The following is a 27,547-nucleotide window of genomic DNA, read 5'->3' as shown; positions in this document are numbered from 1 at the left end:
TGAATTGGAGTTTGGGGACTCTCCATGGGGACGTTTTCTGGGGTTACTTGATGAATCACATTTGTTTTTTGTTGCTTTATTATTATAAAATTCGCTTCTTCAGTAAGCTGGTGCTTTCACGTGTCCCTTTCCATAGCACGCTGATGAAGTGGGACGAAATAAACAAGATATGTTGTGAAGAGAAAAGGGGGGGGGGTTGGCCGCCAAAGGTGGTAGGGGGGCAGAGCCCCTAGTACTGTATATAAAATAACATGTCCTGACTGATTCATCATCGCCGAGCCAAAACCGCTGAAGCTGTAAATATCAAATTTTGTGAATAGTTTTTTTCATGACGTAAAGACTCACTACTCTCTCAGAAATGGTTTTTCCATATTCGACAACCTAAGGGCGTCATAACAGGGGAGGGGGGGGTCAACAAGGGAGGGGGGTCAACGTTGAAATCATGCCGAGCCGAAACAGCTGAAGCTATAAATATGACATTAGATGAATATTGTAATATAGATTCACTGAGAAGGGATTTTTCCAAATTCAACCTCCTAAGGGGGGTTTCAAACGTTATATGGAGCAATCAGCCCTGAGCCGAAGTCGCTTAAGCCATAAATATGAAATTTAGTTAGTATTTTATTTTATAATGTACATACACACTAAGACAGGATTTCTGAAAGTTCATCACCCATGGGGGTTATGAAGTGAAAGTAATTTTGAGATTGCAAAATCCACGCGAGTGAAGCCGCGAATAACAACTGGTAATAAAATATAATGCTTACTAACTTTTATATTTATGGCTTCAGTGATTTTGGCTCAGTGATGATTACTCCACATAACCTTCGAACCCCCCCCCCTGTTTATTAGGGGGGGGGGTTGAATTTTGACATTTGACTTACAGTCTTAGACTTAAAACGAACATTCGATTATGTTGATTTAAATATTCTAACAAATGAAAACACTTCTCAGCAGGCATATGAGGTGATGTACTATATTGGTTTAAAACATATTACTACAATAGGAAACAAGCTGCCATAATAAATGGTAAAATCAGCACATTTGAAATATAATGAAAGGAGCCGAAAATTTCATAAAATATCGCATTTCGTTTGAGGGAAAATCTAAGGAGGACACCTACATACAGCAGTGGATTGAAATTGGTTGTTGATGATGCCACACCTATTAAAACCAGTATTTTAAATACAGTTAAACTCGGTTATAACGACATCGAAGATTCTGCGGGATTTCGGCGTTATAACCGAGTCTGGCTGTATTGCTTTCACTTTTACAATATTGTTCTAGAGCTCTTTTAGTTATTTTCTAACATTTACCAGTGATTATGTATGATCCCCACCTCATATTAGTTCGCTACGACGCAGTTCGTTTTGTAGAGGCCATATAATTATGTCCTACTACTGATGCTGGAAAAAAAATTAATGGAATAAAGTGAATATAAAGATAAGTTTAATTTTATCCATCGGCAAAACTGGTAAAAGAAAGCCATAGACTCATATTGTTTAAAGTTATATGCGTGAGTTCAAAAATCGTATGAAATTATCTCGTTTTAAACATCCTATTCTTGGACATAAAACCTCTTGGGTGACAAATAACATTTTCGAAAACTGAAACTCACGGAGCCACAGCTTCAAAAAACGATATAAAAATGGCATTCTTTTTGGGCAATGTTAGAGGAGTATTTTAGAAGGATAATTTTCACAGTTTTCATTACATACATATTTAATAGGTAATTTTCAATCAAAACCTACAATATTTAATTAGTAATATCTGACATAATTTTCATTCAAAACATACAGTATTTATTTAACAATTTTCGACATGATTTTCTTCCTTACATATTTATAATTAAAGGGTTCCAATCTACTAATCTAGAAAAACAGATAACACGCAAAATGTAAGAAAAATATTCATTTCTCACAAATATTGATATCATAATTAAAATGATACATTATGAGCTATACCTCTCAAATAGTCTTTAATGTCACATCCTTGATGATTCTTATCAACTAAATTCTTTAATCTCTGCGCAGAGTCCCGGTATTTCTTTCTCCTAATGTGATGGTTTTTGTCCACTTACAATTTGCTCCATCCGAAGTTCATTCAAACTCTGTTCTCTTTTTATGGCACCGATGAACTTCCATATATCTGGGTGGTGAGCAGATAATTGCTGTTGCAACGCTCGCTGTGGTGGTCGAGTGGTTATAGTGACGGACTCGCAATGCGAGGATCCGGGTTCGAACCCCACAGTGGTGGTCGGCTGAAGTTGGTTTTCTGTGGTTCCCAACTTCAAGGCGCGAATGCGAGCCGATCTCCCCGTTAAAAAGTCTCGCCACAGAGAGCAGCAGGCCTACAACGTTACAAATATTCAATCATTACACTTCACTCACAATTCGAAGTATAGATGGCAGCACTGAAATATCATACACAACACTAGCTACACACTCAGACTGTTAGGTGCACTAACTTTGTTCCAGACTCTGCCACGAAGCTGGGCTGGAAGAGATCTCGGCAACGGGATAAGTCCGGTGGCAGAGACCCTGGCGTTCATTCATTCATGTTGAAACGCTCGATGCCATCCTTCTATAGAATTGTTGGTATTAGGGAAATCGTTACGCGTTCCTTGAAAGCAGTTCCAAATGTCGATGTCAAAGCGCGGCTGACGACGACCACCACGACGAAGAGGACGCCTGATCCAAGTGTCTTCAAATCTACACTTCATCATAAATACGTTTTCGAAACAATCGGATTTTTTAATCATTTGTGACACTACTAGGTTAAAAACTAACTAACTAACCAATTCACTCACTTACTGACCATTCACTCACTCCCTCACTAACCAATTCACTCACTCACTTACTGACCATTCACTCATTCCCTCACTAACCAATTCACTCACTCACTTACTGACCATTCACTCACTCCCTCACTCACTAACCAATTTACTCGCTCGCTCAATCACTTACTCACTCGGTCACTCAATCACTCGGTCACTGGATCAATCACTCGGTCACTCAATCACTGGCTCGGTCACTCAATCACTGACTCGGTCACTCGCTCAATCACTGACTCGGTCACTCGCTCAATCACTCACTCACTCGGTCACTCAGTCACTCACTGGGTCACTCATTCGCTCACTGGGTCACTCAGTCACTCAGTAACTCAATCGCTCACTCCCTCGCTAACTGACTCACATTGAACTGTTGTCGGTGAATTTTCCTAGCGATGAATTGTTGGTCGGCGAATTTTCCGTCGGGGAATTGTTGTCGGTGAATTGCTGGCGGTGAATTTTCCGCACACGTTCGCTAGTGCGTGGGCACTTGAACTAGCATTCTCCTTATTAATTCTTCTCAAGTCCTCCAGAGAGCCACTTTAATAATCTCTAAGCGTTCCTCGAATCTTTCAAGTGTTCTGGAAATATGTCGCGAACCGTTTAAGTGCTCTGGAACTGTGCCGCACGTCACTCAAGTGATCCGTAATCATACCTCGGATCACAAGTAATTTTGAGAAAGTGCCGCGGATAACTTACGCGGTCCGTGGCACATTTAGAGATCCCTTGAGTGACATATGGTACAGTTTTAGAGCACTTAAGCGGAACCCCAGGGCAATTTTACATCGCTCAATTTATCCGCAGCTCATTCTCAGAACACTTAAGCGGTCCGCGGCACATTTAAAGTGCTCTGGAACTGTACCACGAGTCACTAAAGTGATATGTGAATGAGTCATGGGCCTATAGTTGAGTTATCTAAAAATGTACGACGGATTGCTTAAAATGCTCTGGAGTTGTGTTACGTGTTACTTAAGCGATCTGTAAATATGCGCTTAGTTCATTTTTACAAATTTAGGTTTGAGGTGGCGGGCCACATTTGCCAGCGGGCCATGTGTTTAGCTTAGAGGGTGGGTCACAATGAATTTCTTAAGAATAAATCTTGAGTTCTTATCCTTCACATAGCATTAAAATTAACAGATCCCTGGAGGAGGGGGGGGGGCGCGTGAGCCTCCCTATGCCCAACATACGTCTCTGATCCCAATATGCGTTAGGAGGTACACCTGAACTAACATTCTCCTTATTAATAAGTCCTCCAGAGAGAGCCATTTTAATAATCTCTGAATGTTCCTCGAATCCTTCAAGTGTTCTGGAAATATGTCGCGGGCCGCTTAAGTGCTCTGGAACTGTGCAGCACGTCACTAAAGGCTGACGAAATTTTGCTGACAAGGAAGGGGCGTCAGAGTCTTGCTGACTTTTGCTGACAAGGGGGTGGGATCAAAAGTGGCTAAAAATCTGCTGACGTAATACTTGAAGGGGGCCCCTAACCTGAAAAGTTGAAGTTTTGTATTTACACCTAGATAAATAAAGACGATAATTTAATAATTTCGGTGCAGAAAAATACGGCTACAACACGATGTGCAAATCATTTTATTGACATTCATCTAGATAAAGACGGAGACACCGTCACGATAATTTCGATTTTGCAAAGTTTTCAACCAGAGGTCTGGAATTTCTTGAGACACATAATGGTGTCCTAAATGGAACTTCTTCTAATGTTCTTGAAGCAACCGGTTTTGTCGGATCGGTGTCTGCGCGAAAGAGATTTCGGAGCCCTGAAAATTTCATGAACAATTTAAATACATGATATTCACACTCCATATAAAGTGCTATAAAATAATGAAGATCATAAACTGAAGAGCCAAAAAAACTGGTACAGGCATGCGTATGCAAATAAAGAGATATGGAATAAATCAGAGTACGACGCTGCGGTCGGCAACGCCTATATAACACAACAAGTGTCTGGCATAGTTGTTAGATCGGTTACTGCTGCTACAATGGCAGGTTATCGAGATTTAAGTGAGTTTGAACGTGGTGTTATAGTCGGTGCGCGAGAGATGGGACATAGCATCTCCGAGGTAGCGATGAAATTTGGATTTTCACGTACGACCATTTTACGAGTGTACCGTGAATATCGGGAATCCGGTAAAAAATTAAATCTGCGACATCGCTGCGGCCGGAAAAAGATCATGCGAGAACGGGACCAACGACGACTGACGAGAATCATTAAACGTGACAGACGTGCAACCCTTCCGCAAATTGCTGCAGATTTCAATGCTGGGCCATCAACAAGTGTCAGCGTGCGAACCATTCAACGAAACATCATCGATATGGGCTTTCGGAGCCGAAGGCACACTCGTGTACCCTTGATGACTGCACGACACAAAGCTTTATGCCTCGCCTGGGCCCGACAACACCGACATTGGACTGTTGAGGACTGGAAACACGTTGCCTGGTCTGACGAGTCTCGGTTCCAATTGCTTCGAGCTGATGAACGTGTACGGGTATGGAGACAACCTCATGAATCCATGGACCCTACATGTCAACAGGGGACTGTTCAAGCTGGTGGAGGCTCTGTCATGGTATGGGGCGCGTGCAGTTGGCGTGATATGGGACCCCTGATACGTCTAGATACGACTCTGACAGGTGACAGGTACGTAAGCATCATGTCTGATCACCTGCACCCATTCATGTCCATTGTGCATTCCGACGGACTTGGACAATTTCAGCAGGACAATGCGACACCCCACACGTCCAGAACTGCTACAAAGTGGCTCCAGGAACACTCTTCTGACTTTAGACACTTCCGCTGGCCACCAAAATCCCCAGACATGAACATTATTAAACATATCTGGGATGCCTTGCAACGTGCTGTTCAGAAGAGATCTCCACCCCCTCTTACTCCTACGGATTTATGGACAGCCTTGCAGGATTCATGGTGTCAATTACCTCCAGCACTACTTCAGACATTAGTCGAGTCCATGCCACGTCGTGTTGCGACACTTCTGCGGGCTCGCGGGGGCCCTACACGATATTAGGCAGGTTAACCAGTTTTTTTGGCTCTTCAGTGTATATCGAAGGTAAATGATTCTCAATGTTTTGCTTGTTGTTTTTTAACTGTTGCTCTCGATTTTTCAGTCTACAGTCCGTCTCAAATGTTTAGACACTATAGTTTTTTAACTGCGCAATGGATACCGTTTCGAAGTTTATTCGTTTTTTATATATATATAATCAGAATGTCAATCACCGTCAAGGAAAAATAGTTTTTAGGTTCTTTAAACTCAAAATTTTGAAAAATAGCTGTCCCAAAAGTTTAGAAAAACTTCCGATTACATGCAAATTTCGAATATTGTGTATATATGGCGTATCAGAGACGTAATAGTATAAATGTGGAAAGGTATCGGATTGGTTTTCATTAAAAAAAATTGCCGAAGTCATCGCATATTTTGTACGGTGAGTACTCCTTCGAGTACTCCATTTCAAAGCAAAAATAAAGGCTGTAAGAGGCATTGCTATTGCTTTGAGCAGGTCAAAATGAAGTGTCCGACGTGTATTGACCCAACGTATGCCCCGAAAGCCAAAACCTGGTTGTGATAGGTAACGCAGTACAAGTGTACGCGAAAGCAAAACCGTTGGAAGATTGGCCTTCAACTTCATAATATTGGGCATATTTATGATAAATTTTTTTGCAAATGAAATACAGTATTCGACAGTTGATTATATACTTGAAGAGCTCTATCGAGGAAGCATGGTACAGTTTTGATGTTGAAACCCTACAGACGTTTTAATTAAATCCACGGAGGATAGTGTGTTTGAGGTTGTTAGAAAAAAATGAAAAGACTATTAGCTATTAAAAGCTTGTAATTTTTGGAAATCTGAATTTTCTCTAAACTTTCGAGACAGCCATTTTTTGTATTTTCGATACTATAAATATTCTAAATGTTCTCTCGCAGAATTTTTGTTTTCTATACATGTAGAAATACTTCAGGCATTATCCATTAAAAGGTGCTAATTTTATTCGCCGTAATTTTCTAGTTGTTTTGAGAAAAGCGCATTATCTAAACTTTTGAGATGGACTGTATTATCTTGTATAACCCTTTCAGACCCTGGTGCCACAAATGTATCGGTTGCTTTTCTCACTGTAGAACTTTTCCTTTTGACCTTTTTGGGAGTTAAGCCATAATCTTCATACGTACTACATGTACACACTTCGAATCCGCTGGTGATAGAAACAAACTTTAATTAGAAAAATTATCCAAATAACATGTCCACTTCAGGTACGTCATTCATTGTAAATTCTAGTAAATAGGAGCCGTACATGTACTATAAGATACAAAATTTTATTTTTTATTCAGCCTTCTTGTCTTCTAACTTCCAATTAAAAAGTTGTTGCTCTGTTTCTTTCTGAGCCAGACAAAAAAATTATACTTTTCCAAGTGCAATATACGCCAAGATATCCCTGATTGAGAATTGGGGAGGGGCGCATCTCATAATTAAGAAAAGTTTTAATGCAACTGCAAAAGAAAGTGTCGAATTTTTTCCCGGGTTTGAAAATGACTTTAATATATTAGCAGTTATTTCTCTCATTTTAAGCGATCTTTGAACTGAAATAACTCGGTTAATGTTTCCCATGGAGAAAAATGAATTTTTTTTTGACTCAGAAGACACAAGGCAACGACTTTGTGATTGGATATTAGAGGACAAAGCCATCGTACAAATAATTCAATTTTGTATTTCGATACTATACATGCCAACCTTAGACCCAAGCCTCTCCGTGTTGTGGCAATTTTTCGAAAATAAAAAAAAATCTCTTTTTTTTCCTTTTTTTTTTTGGGAGAGGGCGGTTCCGTAGCCCACTAAACAATTAATGTACTGAATGTCTAGTCGGCCGTGGCGGTTACCTTTCCCCAAATTTTTTTTCTCGCGTTTCTTTTTTTAATTCAAATCAAATTTCTAAAACTTTAGAAAAAAATTGTGAACTGGCAGTAATACCCGGTAATATGCCCGAGTTTTCTTCATTTATCGATTTCGAAAAGTTTTGAAGTCGATTACCAGTCCAGCGATGACGATGACTCGAATGAGAAGAAAACCAAAAAATTCGCTTCGCTCGAGATTTTCAAAACACTCTTATAAAAGTAGTTCACATAAATTTCGTAGAAATTAGAGTAAGGGCTGTATGGATAGATATACAGGGTGTTCTGTTAATGGACCGATAAACTCAGAGGGTTGTTAGTAGACATCAAGAGGGAAAAAATGCAATATAACATGGTGTCGCAAACACAGAGTAAGAATAATATCTTTCTCTATGGTCTTTCTCTAATTATATTTTTAGTCTATGGTCGCAAACCACGTTGACAGGGTGAAAATCGCGAACAACGCATGCCCCCCCCCCCCCGAAAGAAATTATCATCACTTCATGAAGTCCTCCGCAAAATTTCACACTTTTCTGATGACTGGTTTCGCCTGTAGGCTACTTTAAAATAGGGTCTTTTAATTATTGACGCCCTGTATGTAGATGTCAAGTTTTTCGTCCCATATGGGAGGGGAATTTGAACTTCCTTTCATCTATCAAAAAGAACTCTAGGCCAGAATGTTATGGCAGTTGCCTTAAAACTTTTCTAATTATGAGATGCGCCTTCTCCCCCCCCCCCCCCATTCTCAGTAATATCTTTGGATATATTGCAGTTAGAAAAGTATTATTTTATTTTATTTTTTGATGGGCTCAGAAGAAACAGAGTGAAGTTATCTTAGTGCAAACCGCACTTTTTTATGTCAATCGGTTGATTTGTTATTGATTTAATATTTATTCTTTGGAGATGCGGTTTTTACGTGATTTCATTAGGAAAACAGATTTCCGTAGTTTTTCATGATCCGCCGTAGTTCCGTATTTTATGATTCGTAGAAACTACGGAAATTCCGCAGTAGTTGGCAACTATTCTCGGTACGTATATGACCTCTAGTAATGACATATCCGTAATAAGCACGCTATTTGGATACTTTTCTACTTGAAAGTATGCTTCTATCACCAACGGTTCAAAAGATGAAGGACGTATAAGGATAAGACATAAGTCACTTGTATATACAGCTGAACCCTGATATAGCGCCACAAATTTTCAGTGCACAAATCTTCCATCAGTCTTCCCCCCCCCCCCCTGGTCAGTGAGCCAAACCAACGCCAGCTATAGTAAATATGAAGATTAAATAATTCAAATTTCAGCACAAACTTAGATCGTGGTCTCAGAAGAGCGAAAAAATTCCAGCTTGAGCAAAAACATAAAACATGAAGTGAGAGGACGATTTTCACCCTTATACGACGTTTTGACGTCGCCTGTTGAATGTTGTCGAGTTAACGAGGTTCCATTTGTGGTAAAAAATCTGTGTAGAATGGGAAAAATAACCTCAGACAAGTTAAAAAGTGAAGCTTTTTCTTTTCTCTGTCTTAGGATGGCTATTTAGGATTTGATATTCCGAAAAGCGATAAGAATCCAACATCATGAAGCTCAACTGACGATCCCAAGGAAGAGGACACACAAGAGGATCCCAAGGAAGAGGGGGGACCACAGAATGCAAAGAAACAATTTAAAAGTTCCGTATCTTCGGAGGAAGAACCTCATAAAATCCTCATGTAGGTCTTGAGTTTCAGGATTCTAATTCACCCATTACCAGGAAGTCTTCTTGACTCCGTTGTTGTCTGAAGGACTGGGGAATAGGAAAAAAGAAAGGAGCCAACACGAATATTGTTTGTCTACTACTGGTTCGTTTTCCAGTAGTTCCACTACTGGACTTTTGTCGTCCTACTGGTCGATTATCCTAATATGTTGTCAGAATTTTTTTAGAGTATTTGTTCTCAACAAAAATCAAAGCTCTTGCGGAACCCAGTTGGAAAACCCTATATTATAGGGTGCGTAGCTAACAGCACGAACCGCAAACTACTGATGAATCGTTGATCCTAGAGGCATACTACAAAACAAAAAAATTATCCAAATAACGTATGGACCTCAGATAAGCCTTTCCTATTGCAAGGGGTTGTAAATTTATTTTAAAAAACATAATAATTTTTTATTCGGACATCCTTTGCTCAAAAACCCAATTAGAAAGTGGTTGCCCTGTCTCTCTTGAGCTCACCAAAAAAATCCATGTCCCTAAGTGAGATTATCCAATATTATTATCGATATTAATATTATTAGTGTTCCTAAGTATTCACTGAGATATTTGAGTTTACAAAAAAATGAGAAAAGTTGGGGAGAAAACAGGATAAATGTGAGTAAAACGCGTTTTACCCGCAATAAGCGGGTAATTTTTAGTTCATGCTGTTTGTTAGCTATGCACCCATATCCAGTGCCGTCTTAAGGCATGGGCCCACCCGGGCATGGCCCGGGGGCCTCAAGAGAAGAGGGGCCCTCACAAAAATGAGATCTTTTTGAAATGTTCGAGAATTTGCCTAGTAGGGCCTCAGAAAAATCACTTGGCCCGGGGGCCCATGATGCTCTTAAGACGGCCCTGCCCATATCAAACATTTTCAAAAATCATTTTTTATATTTCTATGCCTGGCATGAGCTTTTCATTATAAACTCTCAAAAACAGTACAAAGTAGTCCCGTACTACGGTACGTGTAATTATTGTTATAAATTATTGTAAATTATTGTTATGTAATTAAGTATAGTATAATGCACAATATTTTATGGTGGATAAGTGAGCCTGGGTTTCCAGGAGCCCTATTGTATATAGATGAGTGGATAAATCCTTACCGTAATGTCGCTCGTCTTCCTTCCGATACACGGTTTTTTTTTCGATCGACGGAATTCACAATCAGCGACACGACGTCCCACACGAACTCTCCAACTTCGAAGAACGTCATAAGTGACAACCCCATGAAAAAACCAAGGTTTCCTCCGATGTTCGCTACGAGGGTTTCCCACTGAAATTATACGGGAAAATATAATAATCGAAGAGAAGTGATTTGATTACCGATTATGATTCAAAGGAATTATATGCACGCAACAGCGTACGATCTATTTATTTATTTATTCACGTCTCAACAGGCAAGGATTGCCCAATTACAGAGATGGACAAGAGAAGAGAAATACAAAAACACAAATACAACAAACTACAAAAAAAACAAAAGTGAGTGGAACAATATAGAAATAAATACATACGGAAAAGCATAATAACATGAATATTCAATACTCACATATAACTTTTAAGAAATTCTCTTATCGTTGAATTGAACATATCGAGTTTCACATCGCACTGATTATATATATTGCACATCTCAAAAATAGGGGACCGTCGTAAAATATTTGTTCGAGATTTAGGGAGGCAAAAAGTTCGCCGAACAGGCCTATTTCCAATTGGCACAGAAAAATCAACAAGTTGAAGAAGGTAGCAGTCATCAATTATATTATTGACAATTTTATACAAAAAGCGAAGGTAACTTCTTCTTCGGCATTCCAATGATTGGAAATGGGGAAAACGTCGCAGTTCAGTTGTACTTACGTCATTGATGTAGACGTGAAATTACCTGTAAAACATGTAACGTAGAAATCTGTTCTGGACTCTTTCTAGAATCAGTGAGTCTAGATTGTTGTGAGGACTCCATATAATAGTGTAGCACATAAGTCCTGAAAAGTGTCGCGATTGTTGCGATTGATTTGAAATTATTGCTGCTACTCACAACAAATCATAGCAGTTTTAAGCATTTATTGCTGAGATGATATATATGATCTGTAAATGCAAGCTTGGAGTCAAAGAAAACACCAAGGTCTTTGATTACGGAAACACGACTGATCGAGACAGCATCAATGGTGTAGTCAAGTTCGGTAGATGACAATTTTCTTGCATAGCTGATGACGTGGCATTTTCAAACATTGAGCTGGAAGAAATTAGCCCCACACCAATCATGGAGAGACTGTAGGTCTCTTTGTAGAGCCATGTAATCTTCCAGACTTCCAACTTCGCGATAAATTTTCACGTCATCAGCATACATCAGACACTTCGATGCACTGAAGCACCGAGGAAGGTCATTCCCGAATATTAAGAAAGTCAATGGTCCAAGATTCGAACCCTGGGGACCACCTGATCCACTGACATACTTTATTGAAATTACGTTATGAAATACAACTTGGGATGTTCTCAAATTTAAGTAGCTGGTGAACCACATGATAGAGTTCTCGGACACATTGAAAGAACGGAGTTTGTAAAGTAGTGTCTGGTGATTTATTTTGTCGAAAGCCTTCGTGAAATCCGTGTAAATGACATCTGTCTGCTTGTTGGCATCGATTGTCTTATCAAGATCGTGAATGAGATGAAAAAAATTTGTTTCAGTAGAGCGATTCGGCAAAAACCCATGTTGAGATGGAGATAATTCTAGACGGATATGGTTGTACAATTTGCAATATACGATGTGCTCGAAGACTTTAGAGAAGGCGGATAAAATATAAATGGGTCTATAGTTGGTGACTTCGGATACTAGACCACTTTTTAAAATCAGAATGACATTTGCGAGCTTCCAAGAAGATGGGAAAACATTTTCACGCAAGGAGAGATTGAAGAGAATTACGAGAGGTTCTGAAAAAATATTTCCACATGCTTTGATTATGTAGGCTGGAATACCATCTGCGTCTATGGATTTGACAGATTTCATATGCCGTATAGCGCGGATAACATCACTTTCAGTTATTTCACCAATGTCAAAAATATCAAGTCTATTAGCTATCTGATGTTCACTACTGTAGCCTTCCCAAGATGTACTTTAAACCTGAGAAGTGAATACAGATTGTGGAAGTATTCGGCGAATTTGTTTGCAATTTCCTCATCCTCCGAAAAACTTATTCCTTCATAATTGAAGTTTCTCGGTGTAAGTTTTCGTCGTTGAGATTTCATAAAGTTCCAAAATGTAGAAAGGTCCGTATGAATATCATCTTCAATGCGGCGATAATACGCGTCCCGTGCACTTCGGATCAGGGATTTAATGAGTCTACGTTGGTCACGAAAATTGTTAAGATGCAATTGACTATTACTAGATAGAAGTTTATTTCTAATTGAATTTTTCTTCCGTATTGCCTCGATTACATTAGTGTCGAACCAACGAGGAAAATATTTTTTGGATTAACGTTTTCGAGGGACAGCAGAGTCAAATGCAGAATGCAGTGAAGATTAAACTATAGAAGCAAGTAAGAGCACCGTCTACTTCATAGTGAGCTCGAAGGCAAGACCAGTCTGTTTGATCCAGAAGATTATAAAATAAGAAGTCTGCCTTACGAAAGTTGTATTCACTGCTGACGTACTTTCTAGCGACACCCCGAGAACTATTTTTTACACAAAAAATGTTAATCTCGAAACTAGGGTGATGTAGGTCTTCTCTAATTAATCGATCATTACATGTGGTCGCTACTACAATGACACGAAGAAACTTTGCAAGGCAAAGATCCAAGTAATGTCCATTAGAATTCGGCGAAGATATCAGTTGCTGAAAATCATGATAATTAAAAAATGATAAAAATTGAAGCTCAATGTCTCGCAGACAGTTGTGTTGAGGTACGCCACTGACCCAATTTAAAGAAGGAAGATTAAAATCACCAACTGTTATGCAGTCAGATTCAGAGAATTCGCAATTGTGGGCAATGAAAGAGAAACATGTCCGATACAACTCCACGAACGAGCCGGGAGGAATGTATATCACGCCGATGATGACACGGGAACTGACATTTTTCGACAAACACACTCTTCAGGTGCCGCATCATGAATTATCCTTTTCGCACAGAGAATTTTTGACTGCAATAAGAGATCCTCCTCCTGTTCGTTTGTTTGTGAGCACAAGGTTTCTGTCTTGACTAAACACAATGTATCTATTGCCAAAAAGTTCCGAGTCTGAAATATCGTTTTGAAGCCATGTTTCATTTAAGCAGATTATATCATAGTTATTTTTGTGCTGAATTAAGCCATAAATCGCGAAATTTTGTTCGCAAACCACGTATGTTTTTATAGTAAACTGTACGCAATGCCGTAGCTCCACCTGGAAACGCCTAACTTTTTATCTTTTGCTCCCAACACAAGATGGAGTTGATGTCAACTTTCGCTTTTCTTTTCTTGTGCATTTCTTATTATTATTATGTCTCTCTCCCTCTCTAGGGAGAAAAATGTGTGAGAGTGTATGTAACAACCCTCCAGTGGGAGGTTGTCTTATGTAATCCCCCAGCGTTTTTCAGTCACGTATTATTGAATCACCCTTCTCACAGAATTAAAATTTGTTGAGTTTAAAAACACAGGTGTGTGTTTGAGTTCATGGTAGTGACCATGGATGTTGGTCCGTCATCGCAGGAGCACCAGAGAACCTATAGATTGATAGTTGATTAGTGAATCAGCTCAACTTTGGATGCTTTGGATACTCAACTTTTCTACACAAGAAACTGTAAGTAGAATTTCACCAAATTCATATTTCGATTCGCACGATGGCGAATCGAATTTAACTGTGTTGAGTCGACGTAAGGGCAACGTCAAGGCCCAAATCACCAGACTTGATAAATTCTTGTCAGATAATGAAAGTGCTATAGAGGCAGTAATTAAATGCAGAAAAGAAACATTAAACACGACAAAAAACAATTTTGAAGAGTTGAAATTGAAATATTATGAAGTGTTAAAAGATGATGAGTTCGAGTTCTAAATGCAGAGCTCTGTGAAATTGAGGGAAAACTAGAGGACATTGAAATCCGCTTGAGTTTGTTGAGTTTCGTTCCCAGTAAAATCGAAACTAATGCCTCTAAGCAAAACGTAAAACTGCCAGAAATTCCCCTGCCACAATTTAGTGGTAAATATGAAGAGTGGACTCTGTTCAAAAATCAATTCAATTCTCTGATCACCGTAAATAATAACTTTTCCGATGTACAAAAACTGTATTATTTGCAAGCTGCCTTAAAAGGTGAAGCTAGACAAGTTCAAAGCATTGAAGACACCTTTGATTCGTTATTCTCTGCACTAGAGAAACGGTTCGAAAACAAACGTTTAATTGTTGATACACATATCAATGCATTAATTTCAATCCCTAAAATCACCCAAGAGTCTGCTAAAGATTTGAGAGCCTTCCTAGACAACGTTCTAAAGCAACTGAGAGCATTAAACATTGCAAATCTTAAAACAGATGCTCTGAGTGAAGTAATATTATCCAATTTAATTCTCAGAAAATTGGACAGAGAAACAAGAAAACAATTTGAAATGACCCTAGAATCTACAGAAATTCCTAGTTGGGACAGTTTGATTTCGTTTTTGGAAAGCAGATGTCAGTTTTTGGAAGGTGTCACGCGAACCATTCCCGTCCGTGAGCCTCGCAATTCACAAATAAATCGAGGACGTTTGCTGTAAAATCCTCTAACTACGGGAAATCATGTCCTGTATGCAAAATAGAACACTCCATCTATAGTTGTTCTGAGTTTCATAGGCTAAGCATTAATGAGAGGCAAAATATAGTGAAAAAGAAACGCCTGTGTTTCAATTGTTTAAATGACTCCCATACAGTAAATGAATTTATGTCCAAGGGCTGTAACATCTGTGGTTACAAACATCACACCCTCCTTCACAGAGTTAAAAGAAATGACTCGGTAGAAGACAAAACAAAAAAAGAAGGAAAGTCGCCTCCGCAAGCATCAAACGTACTCCCGCTTGCTGATAAACAATCCGATGAGATGGGGGAAGTCAGTCACACATCGTCCCTCATAAACAGCACTCGTCGACAAGTGACAAATAACTACGTTCTTCTGGCTACTGCAGTGGTATACGTGAGGGAGGGATTCACGAGGTTGTTTACAGCCATGTAGAGCGCTGTTGGATAGTGCATCGCAGTCAAGCTTTGTCACTACCGAATGCGCAAAGAGACTTGGGCTGAAAAGAAATAAAACTTTCGTCGCTGTGTCTGGGTTGAGCGGCTTACCAGTCAGTAAACATAAACCAGAAACTGCATGTGGTAATTTCATCTTCAGATGACAAGTTTAGGCGCTCATTGGAGTTGCTAATAGTTCCGAAAGTGATGGGTTTCAGTCCTTCCAGATATATCAACAAATCTGAAGTTTCCCGTCCAGAGAATATACGGCTAGCAGATCCCGACTTTAATGTTCCGAATAGAATCGACATTTTATTGGGTGCCGAAATATTTTTTGAGATTTTATGCAAACATCGGATTACCACATCTAAAATATCGTTGCAAGAAACTGTTTTTGGTTGGATAGTTTGCGGTGCGGTGCAAAACCAAACCGAAAGTAATGTGCGATATTGTCACTTACGAATGAATTAGAACATTTAGATAACACCTTAAGAAAATTCTGGGACTTGGAATCCATAAACGAAAACAAGCTTATTGAAAGTACTGAGGCATTTCTTCGTGAAAAGCATTTTTGTGAAACTCATTCCAGAAATGAGGCAGGTAGATATGTAGTGCAACTACCTCTTAAATCAGATCAAACACAATTGGGAGATTCTTTGGCCATGGCTAGTAGAAGATTGAACGCAACGTGCAAACGACTAGACAAGGATAGAGATATGAAAAAGCTTTACGTGTCCTTCATGAAGGAGTATGAGGATTTGGGACACATGGAAGAACTCACCTCTGTTGCAGTTCATCGCAACACCTACTATATGCCACATCATGGCGTTCACCGACCTGATAGTGCGAGTACAAAACTTCGCGTTGTCTTTGATGCATCCGCCGTCTCTTCTTCAGGGGTGTCTCTTAACCATTTGCTCATGAATGGTGGAACTATTCAACAGGATTTATTCTCAATTATGATGAGATTTCGTCAACATAGATATGCTTTCACCGCCGACATTGTAAAAATGTATCGGCAAATTCTGGTTGAATCCGGCCATTGTGATTTGCAGAGAATCGTGTGGAAAGAAAATCTGAACGATCCTGTTAAGGTGTTTAGATTATTGACTGTCACCTACGGTACAGCTTGTGCTCCGTATTTAGCTACACGTGTGCTGAAACAGCTTGCGCTAGACGAACAATCTCGGTTTCCTTATGCGTCCAAGATTGCACTCTTGGACTTTTATGTGGATGACATCTTGTCTGGTGCGCATGAGCTACATGACGCTCTAGAGCTTCAGCGTCAATTAATACAGATGCTCCAAACTTGTGGAATGACACTTCACAATTGAGGAACTTGAAGCAAGGGGCTCAAGTCTCCACTAAAAGCAAATTGAAAAATCTTAATCCTTTCATCGATCAGAAAGAATTGCTTCGCGTTGGTGGTCGCATAAATGAAGCAGACATTTCGTACAATCAAAAACACCAGATAATTTTACCAGCCAAACACCGACTAACGAGACTGATTTTCGAATACTATCACCGTAAACACCTGCATGTAGGTTCTCAAACCTTACTGCATCTCGTTCGCCAAACTTTTTGGGTTGTTGGTGCAAGAAACCTTGCAAGAAAAATAGTTCATGAGTGTGTAACATGCTTCCGTGCACAACCGACCACTCATGAGCAAATAATGGGCAACTTGCCTAAGGAAAGAGTAAACAGAACTTTTCCATTCAACGTTTGTGGAGTAGATTTTTGTGGCCCATTCTACGTAAAATTCAAGGGTCAGAGAAGGGGTCAATTGCATAAAATCCATGTTGCTTTATTCGTGTGTTTTGTGACTAAAGCAATCCACCTAGAATTCGTATCAGATTTGACAGCAGACGCATTTATTGCATGTCTAAAGAGGTTTTTTGCTAGACGTGGGAAATGCTCATTAATATTCAGTGACAATGGCACTAATTTCGTCGGTGCCAACACAGAGTTGAAACATCTTCATCAGATGGTTGTGAAACCTGATGAATCTGTGGCTAATTTTTTCTCCTCCGAGGAAATCACATGGAATTTCCTACCTCCAAGAGCTCCAAATTTTGGAGGATTGTGGGAAACTGGTGTCAAGTCCTTCAAGCACCATTTCAAAAGAACTGTTGGGTCTTCTAAACTGACGTTAGAAGAGTTTCAGACTGTTATGACCCAAATTGAAGGAATTTTGAACTCCAGACCAATTACACCTCTATCGCCAGACATTAATGACTTTGATGTCCTAACACCAGCTCACTTTTTGATTGGACGATCGCTTAACACCGTTGTTGAGCCTGACCTGTGCCACCTTGGTGATAACCGACTATCTCGATGGCAGCTTACAACACGATTTGTTCAGGCCATCTGGAAGCGTTGGCAGATGGACTACCTAAGTTCGCTCCAGCAACGAAATAAGTGGCACTTCTCAAAATCTAATGTGCAACCAGGTGCCATGATGATTGTCAAGGATAATAATTTGCCACCGTGTAACTGGTACTTGGAAGAATAGAAGAAATCATTCCAGGTCCAGATCACAAGGTTCGCGTTGTGACTGTTCGAACAAAAATGGACTAATCAAACGATCCATAGCAAAAATTTGTTTGCTCCCGCTTCAAGAGAAATGAAGTCGGATATATCTTAGTATTTTCATTTGTGCATTTTAGCTGCATAATTTCATTGCATATGATGATGTTTTTTTTTAAGCTTTTCAGAATGGATATTAATTTGAATTGACTGTACATATGTTTGTTGCATTTTGAATCAATTGCAACGCGTGTTTGATTACAGCAGTTATGTGTTTAGATTTGTTTCAGTTCATTTGATGCCTAAGATAGGATATGCCTACACAAGTAAGATGCATTTATCTTGCAAATGTATTATTACCATTATAGTTATATGCTCATGATTCTTCATAATTACTTTTACAATATGTATTGTTTACAAGTTTTGATTTCAAGCATTTTTTAATTTATTTTGTATTGTGTTAAATTGATGTTGGTTGTAATTAGCATTACAACGCCGGGCGGGATGGAAACGCCTAACTTTTTATCTTTTGCTCCCAACACAAGATGGAGTTGATGTCAACTTTCGCTTTTCTTTTCTTGTGTATTTCTTCTTATTATTATTATGTCTCTCTCCCTCTCTAGGGAGAAAAAAAAAATGTAAGAGTGTATGTAACAACCCTCCAGTGGGAGGTTGTCTTATGTAATCCCCCAGCGTTTTTCAGTCACGCATTATTGAATCACCCTTCTCACAGAATTAAAATTTGTTGAGTTTAAAAACACAGGTGTGTGTTTGAGTTCATGGTAGTGACCGCCACCATATTTCAGTCTTTGTGGACAATGCTCACGTAGGGTCTATTTGGATCCACTCGTTGCTTCCGAGTTGACAGCAGCTTCGTCAGTCGGATTTTCCATAAGATGTCTCCCTTTATCTTTGACCCCCGTCATATGCTGGATGAGCCGTTAAAACCCAAAACGGCTTCGTGATATGATTGGCTGCCGATGATGTAACAAAAAATAATGGGTTACCGTTACCGGCTGCGAGGGATTTGGTGAAGAAAGTGGCAGTACATAGTTGGCGTTAAAATTTTATTTTGTTTATGCTTTCCTTCTTCCCTGATCTTACCGCCATTTTTCCCTCACGTTTTGCGCTTGTTTTTTGTCGGGTTTTTATTTTGTAATTATGTCATTCCATGACGAAAATAAACGGCCAACAAACAATACATTCAGCTTCGACTGCTGTTAATACGTTCAGAATGTGAAAGCACTCAGCTTCAATATTCTTCGCAATCATCTGATTGAAAGCTATTGACATGAAATTGAAAGCCAGGAGCACGTATTTTCATCGATCCTGAGTGAGTTGATTCGTTTGTTAAAATTATTAGTAATAAAGTGTTTAACCTCGATTTAACGAATTGTGTAAAACCGGCATTTCCATTCTTTAAATCGAGAAAATTGTTTTATCGGGGGAGGGGGGTAACATTAATTCAGATATATGCACAGAAACTTCCTAAAATTCCTTAAATCAAGGAAATCGTTATACGACCATCATTAAAATTGCTGGGCAGGGGCGTTCTAAGAGCATCACGGGCCCCAGAGGCGTACACAGTGCCGGGGTCCCTTCCCAAGCAGACCAAAAATTAAGAAAAAATTAATGTATCAAACGTCCCTAATGGGGACCCCCCACCTGGACAGAAATTGTTGCCCACCAATTGCCATGCTTAATCTAATTTAAACTGGATCTCAGTCATGCTGCTCTCGAGGCCCTCGGGCTGGGGGGGGGGACCCCACATGCTGGGGTGATTCCATGCATTAAGATGACACTTACTGGCATCAAAATTACAGTAGCCTATTTCCTGTATTAGCTGGTATGCCATAAAAATTGGGAGAGACTCCAGCTTATTGAAATTTGTAGTCTGGTCCTTTCCAGCATGCAGGAAAACCAAGGTTCAATGAAGATACCATGACACATTTAAAAGATTTATTTGAATTTATATTGAACAAATAAATAAGCTAATCAGAATAAAGAAATGGTTTTTCCACTATAGGAAACGTTGAAGAATTGTATAGTGATAATAACGTGGTTGTTATAACGTTTTTTGACTGTATTTCCATTAATTCATTTAATCTACGTAAACAAATATCTTTAGTATCTGACATATTTCTTAAATATACGTTTGTTGCGTGGAAAGCAAACACAAAGCTAAAACATTTTTTTTTTGTTCACCCCACCATGAAATCGCCGGTGGCAACAACTTTAAAATTAACAACAACTGAAAAGGAAAATTATGCCAGAACCTGAACCCTTTAAGCAGTTTTTAAAATTTTCTTGATGTGCATCGTAATTGCCACTTATGTTTAGAAAAGCGTGCTAAAAGAACCCGAGATATTTCAGGATGGCCAAAATAAGTAGATCAAGTTTAACAAGATATCTCAGGATTTTTTTATTTTTGCATCACCAAAACCATAAACACAAAAATAAGATAAGGAAATATAATGATATTCTCTGGTACTAGATGAAAAATAATCACACTCCCATTAAAAAAAAAATCACAGTAAAATTCTGCATCATATTTTTAGTAATCTAAGATGTTCGTCCTGGTGCCTTCAGCCACACGGCAAAAATGGAGATCCGTCATAGTTTTAGTAATTTAATATTACTGATTAATAAAGATTTGATAATATCTCAAATATAATATATTTGATTTGATATAAAGATACTGATAATATTTAATAGAAAAACATTTCTTCAATAGAGGGAATAGAGGGAAGAAATTATATCAGAGTAAATATAAGAATTATATTTTTAATGGAAGAAATTATTTCAGAATGAATTAAAATTATTGTCAATGAAAGAAATTATTTAAAAAAATTTTTTTAGAAATTATTATTTTTTATTTGTTTATTATATTTTATTTTTACTATTATTATATTAATTATTATTATTTTCTCTTTCAGCCACCTCGTTGGGCACTCTGCCTGTTGTGGCCTTTGTATTATTTGTATTCAGAGTGAATAAAAATCTTCTATATTATGCCCCCCCCCCCCGTTTCGTTTAATAACGAAAAATGCCACAGTATAACATTGTGGCCCGCGTACTTTATAAAATGTTTCAATATGGCCTGCTATGCCTCAAAGGTTGAAGACCCCTGCAGTAGACTCTTGCTAATCCGGTACGTATTAGACCACGGTGTGCCAGATTTTACCGAAATTGCTGGATTAACTTTGAAGAAACCCATTGAAATAATATATGAAATTTCGTGCAAAGACACAGTCAGGACTTGATCAGCAATTAAGAAATATTAGAACGTGTTAAGGGGTTAGGGCATCAGGAGAAAAGTGACACCACACCACCTAAATATCCTGGACTACTGGACGTGCTGGATTAGAGCACGACCGAATTCTCGAGAGACTACTGTAGTTGAATTGAAATGCTCAAATAAAAATTTATCAGATAATTTATATATTTTTAGTTTTGCTTACCGTTATTTTTGGAGATTCTGCCATCTAAATCCTAAAGCAAATCTTGAGGATCGGCATGAAAATTGTTTTCATTACAATAACACACATTACAATTACATTAACAATAAACACTTTTAGGTCTGACACAAAGATGTTGTCTACCCAAGCCTCCTTGACCAATCCAAAAATGTAGCTCTTTTTTAGAAAGAACGAAAAGAAACCCCCTTGATTTTTTTCAGGGGGATTTTTTGGGAGGGAGTGTTAAAAGAGAAACAGAAAAATCACGTGATTCAGAATGCATGTCATTCAGCATTCATTTCAAACCCCACTTTTTTTTTGTCATATGGTCGTATGGTTCCAGTCATAGATTGCAAATGTATATGTTGTTTGAACCAGCTTATATTAGTTCATTCAAACAAGTGGGAGACAAAATCACAATAAGAGCTCTACTACATTCATTTTAATTAGTACGAGTGTCTCTTCCTGTCGATGTCGCCGCTTGCCATCTTGCCATCCATTATACTGTATACAAAAGCTTACACCAAAGCTGTCGTACTATCCGCGCCCATAAAAGCATTTAATACTGTGGAATGAGACATCTGTTTATGCCTTCACTACAATTTTCATTTCGGACAGACATTAGGACCTGCTGTTCTCATCCCTCCTCCTGCTTGTGCCCTTAGGGAAATACTGTTTGAAAATTACCCTCCCTGAATGATCGCTTTACAATGTCTCTTCTTTCTTTGTCGGGGAAGAACTGGCCCTTGAGAGCTGCGTCTTGTAAATTGTTCTTTTCTTTGAGTTCCCGTTTTTCTTCCCTTTATACGTACAGTATACATAAAAAAAAAAATTGCGGTTAAAAAAAAAAGGGAGAGCAGATACTGTACTTAGTTCAAGAGATTTGTTGATGCGCATGTAAATTCATATGTAGGATGAAGCACACAACTTTTTTGGAGGCCCCCCCGCTCTGCCGAGGCCCCAGGCGCGCGCCTCATGCGCCTGTGCGGTAATCCGCCACTGCTGCCACGTCGACGACTTCTCCGTGTTCTGATATAAACTGCGACACTGACTCGGGTGTCATTCCCTCGGACGGCATGTTGCAGACCGGGATCATTTTAGCGCATCTGGTCTCGCAAGCCGGTACGGGCACAATACAGCGCACTTTAGTGCCTCCTCCGTTGACTTGGAATTTGTTCGAGTTCCTGAGACAGTACCGGACGACCCTCCAGTCCTTGGTCAGAGTCTTGACCTTCCTGAAAGATGAGACCAACCTCAGGCTGATGTAGCCCTCCTTGTTTCTCTGGATTTGTTTCAGCAGAAAGTTGTTCTTCATGATGTTGAAGTTGGTGAAGTAGCTCTCGACTTGGGATATGATCCTCTCTTCAAGTTCTTCGTTAGGTATGCAAAAATCGTTGTTATTGCCGTTGTTGGCCTTCTGTTTGCCATCGGCAGATGAAGTACACACACCGTCCCTACGGCTCGGCTCATTGATCGGACTTGGAACTGTTTACATTTTCCAAGAGTGCGTCGTATGCCGTCGGACATATTAACATTTCATTTATCAAGCGACTCGACACTGCGCAAGTAATTGGCACGTATCCGTGTTTGCCGTCGCTGATCTTCATCATACATATTTTGAGAGGGGCTAGCTCACTTTCGCCAAATGCGGACTTGATCCTTATCCTCCCCTCGCCTTCACTGTCGTCGATCTCAACCAAATCAGATCTAACGACTGAGATCTGGGTCCCAGAATCAACTACGCATCTTATTGTCTTCTGACCACATTTCAAACTCACGGTCTGCGGTGTGTCAATGTCCGCACCAACACCAGCTGCCGGCACCGTGATATGTGCTGTTAGAACTGTGGTTTCTTCAATCGTGTCCCCCTCTTCTGTCTGGACAGAGTTCACCTGGGCCCGACTCAATGGCTCCTGCTGGCCTCTTGCAGAACAAAACCTTGCTATATGGCCTTCTGCTCCACACGCGTAACAAGTGACTGCAGCTCTCTCTCTGGAATTCGAACCCATCGTCGCCTTAGGTGTGAAGGACTCACCCTGAAGCCTCTGGTTTCCGCTGGCTTTCCATCTCGGATTTTGATGAACCGGTCTTGGGGTTCTCGTCCTGTCACTAGGAAAGGGTGTCCTCAGAGTCCTCTTCACATCATCGAATCTATCTAGTTTCTCCGATAGCTCACTTGGTGACGCCATATCACTCCATTCGTCCAGATAGTGTTCTTTAAAATCTGCTGGGACGCGTTTTTTCATTTGATCGGTGATGATTAAATCTCTTAGTCGCTCAAACGTCGTGACCCCCAAAGCCTCCGTCCATCCATCAAAATAGGTACACAGTTCGTGGTAGAAATCTCTCCAGGTGCCCTCTTGATTCTTGTGGCACGAAGAAAACATCTGTCGGAACTTCTCTGGGGTGAGTTTGAATGTCCGCAATAACAATTCCTTAACTTGATTATAGTCCTGTACTTGCTCTTCCGGCTCGCGGGCAATTAACTGGTTCATCTCGTAGGGTAGAAGTCCCAAGAGCTCAGCTAACCAATCTTCCCGTGCCAGGGCCGCGCGACGAGCTTGCCGCTCGAACAGCACCAGGTACAGACTTATGTCTTCTTCCATTCTGAACTTTTGCATCATGTTCTGGAAATCCCGGCTGGGGGTTCTGCCGCGCCCAGCTTGATTATTCTCCTCTCTTCTGACTCCTGTCTCGATCCTCAGTCTTTCGAGTTCATGTTCCATCTCCTTTTCTCTACGCCGCTCCTCCATCTCCATCTCTTTCTCTCTACGCCTCTCCTCTATCTCCATCTCCATCTCTTTCTCTCTACGCCTCTCCTCTATCTCCATCTCCATCTCTTTCTCTCTACGCCTCTCCTCCATCTCTTTCTCTCTACGCCTCTCCTCCACCTCTTTCTCTCTACGCCTCTCCTCCACCTCTTTCTCTCTACGCCTCTCCTCCATCTCCATCTCTTCTCTTTCTTTCCTATTGCCTATGATCGTTTTCAGCATCTCTCTGCACGTCGCTTCGTTGTACAGTTCACTTTCCTGTATGGTACTCACTAGTTGCATTAAGTTGAACTCCGGTCGGACTTCTACCCCCAAGTTGGCGGCCATGGTCTCCAGATCCTCCTTGTTCCCCTTTGCCAAATACGCCATCTTTATTTATCGTCTCGATACCGCCGTACAACACTTGCTCCTTTTTGCCTGGGCAGGATTGCCCCTCTCAGCACCGGTTGTCGGGTTGACTTCACGGAAAAAAAAACAGCGTGGGTGCTTGACGCTGCTACTATCCTTCTATACGAACCGGGTGGTTCCACCGTCGCTAGGACACTCTTCTTCGAATTCAGCTCGCAATCTTGAGTCGTTGAAGCTACGACCTCATCCTGTCGACTGCGCCAGTAAAGTTCCCCTCTTCTTCTTATCGGTCGTAGGTCCTCGGCTGTACCTCCACTACGATTCCAGGGCGAAATAACTGGATTCTAGACTCCCAAAAGGAAGAAAACAACACTTTATTTAATTTATTATCCAACACCTCCACGAAACCGTCCTGTCTCTTCGGTACAAACTTTTACACTACTTCTCTTTTTCGAATGTCTCAACTCGTTCTCGTTTCTCTCTCTCGCGACTCCTGTTTCTCCTCGGTCTTTTTCCAACCTCTTTTCTCCTGAACCTTACAGAAGGATACAAAAGAATGAATGTGGAAGACCTTTGTCTGTCATAGGTTAGGAAATTTCACCAGCAGATGCACTGGCCATGGAGGTTGCAAAAGTCACGGTAGCGGAAAGATGAATGTCTATTGTCCTGCTGAAATAATATATTATTTGAAAGTTCAGGAATCAAAGTACAGCACTGGCAAAGTCACTTTAGGCAAACCTTTGGCTCTTACTAAAGCAGAGAGGTAAGAAATTGTGAGTGATTCCCCATCTTAATGCATCTTTTCTAGTTATTGAGCTTGTACCTCTATTTAATGACATATTGGTAGCAATGAAGCCATTAACATGCTAACCTAAGTTTTATATTCAATTGTGCCTTCTTTTTTTTTCAAAAATGTTATAGACATGAAAACTACAGAAACAATCTAAAAATCAATGTTATATTAGAGATAGTACCATGGGCTCCCTCCACGAGGGGCAGCTCGAGCTTAACTGCAGCCCGGTTGAAAGCCTCATGGGCTGCCCCTAAAGGAAACTCTTTCGCGAGAGGCTGATAGTAGGGTTTCTAAATTCCTGACATTTTTGAGCCTCCAGGAACAGGAAATTGTATTTCCAGAGAATTGGGGAAATCACTTATTTACAGTGGAACCCTGTTTATATAACTAATTTATAATACTTTCTCATTTATATTACGTTTAGATTTAGCCTCAATTATTCTCTATACTTTTTTTTAAAAAAATGTTATATTTCATTTATGCATCGCATAACTTCAACTACAAGATTCATCGAAAGACTGGTTCGCATCTTCATCTCCACAAATAACCAGTCTTTTGATGAATCTTGTATTGACAAGTGAAGAGGACATTTCTATATAACTTTAACCACACTAAGTTTTCACTCCGATTCGAATCCCAAATTTTGGCAAAAGTATCATTTCACTCAATTGATGTACATGGGAATTTTTTGAAATCTCACTTAACATATCGTGTATGTAAAACACTACAATTAGACAAACACTTAGATTTTTATAGACCTTAGATTTTGGTCTATGACATTTAACAACAAATGGCTAAATATAATAAAATTTTACAATGATAGTCAATAAATTTTTAGAAATTGTGTTTCAAACCCAAGTAAAATGTCACCAAAACAAACCAATATTTTCTTCCAAAATGAGGACTCGTAGTTTCTTATAACAATGAATGAATGAACGCCAGAACTTTGCCACTGGACTTATCCCGTTGCCGAGATCTCTTCCAGCCCAGCTTCGTGGCAGAGTCTGGAACACTTTATTTTGTGTCCAAAAAAACACACACACACACACAAAATTTTCCCTGGGCAATTGGGTACTGGGGGATTAACAAATTTTGTGGTGATTACAGACGAGATGGGATTGGGAGTTGGAGAAAAGTTTCTGGGTTTAGTTAAGACGGATGAATGTATACATATCAGGATGGAAGTATATTTTAAAAGCAATTGGAGAGGAGCCCCATGCCATCTCATCTGCATCTGTTATCTTACACTTGTCATATTATATACACAGGATAGAAAAAGAAATGAGAATCTTAGTTTCTGATAACAATAACCAATTGATAACTATAGCCGAAAGAAACCCAGAAGCCAATATGATGATCTTGAGTCCTGTTTGGTCAAACAGGATACATGAAAACAGGGTAACTTCATTTTGGTTTTCCACAAAGCTCAGGGCTTGACAAATATCATTGACGTGGTGATTATAAAATAGATAAATGGTCGCCAGAAATTCATGCGATTGTTAAAATGGAGTCTAAGGGTGGCGCAAAATTTGATTTTATTGCAGTGTGTCTCTTCTTTTTTTTTAAATTCAGTCGTGTTTAATTCATGTAATACTGTGTGTGTGTGTGCGTGCGTGCGTGCGTGCGTGCGTGCGTGCGCGTGCGCGTGCGCGTGTGCGTGTGCGTGTGTGTGTCATAGATCCCTCGAGACAGTCTTTCAAGCAAAAACTGAATTTGGTTAATTGACTGAGAACTGAAGTTTCTTTTTTTGATCTTACCTCTTGTGTGCCTGCATTGCTGGAAGTTCATTAGTTCATTTTGCAAAAGCAGCTTCACATGTACATGGATTATAGCAGCTAATAATATTCAGATAGCCTATCGATTTCATGTGCAAGCAAAAATCATCATCCAGAATGCAGAAATGTTTGTCAATGGGGGTGGTGTTACATTTTTTAATCTCCTACAAAAGTATGGTTAAACCTCGGCTTCTAAGTGCAAAAAATAAAAAATAAAGAAAGCCATAAGTCCTGATAA

General features: G+C 39.7%; 1 protein-coding gene across 1 annotated transcript in view; it reads right to left on the bottom strand.

Annotated features, from left to right (window-relative positions):
• Positions 1–10,571: 10,571 nt before the first annotated feature.
• The window catches only part of LOC149064561 (acid-sensing ion channel 1A-like), a 50,051-nt gene continuing 33,075 nt past the window's right edge, over positions 10,572–27,547 (bottom strand). Inside the window, exon 11 of the mRNA XM_089254607.1 lies at positions 10,572–10,745. Coding sequence (XP_089110733.1) covers positions 10,572–10,745 — 174 coding nt within the window. The remainder of the gene's footprint in view (positions 10,746–27,547) is intronic.

The sequence above is a fragment of the Pholcus phalangioides genome, unplaced genomic scaffold (genome assembly GCF_987345545.1).
Source record: "Pholcus phalangioides strain wild (caught in Gottingen) unplaced genomic scaffold, Ppha-v1.0 ptg000042l_1, whole genome shotgun sequence".
Lineage (NCBI taxonomy): Eukaryota > Metazoa > Arthropoda > Arachnida > Araneae > Pholcidae > Pholcus > Pholcus phalangioides.
This window is presented reverse-complemented; position numbering and strand designations above follow the sequence as displayed.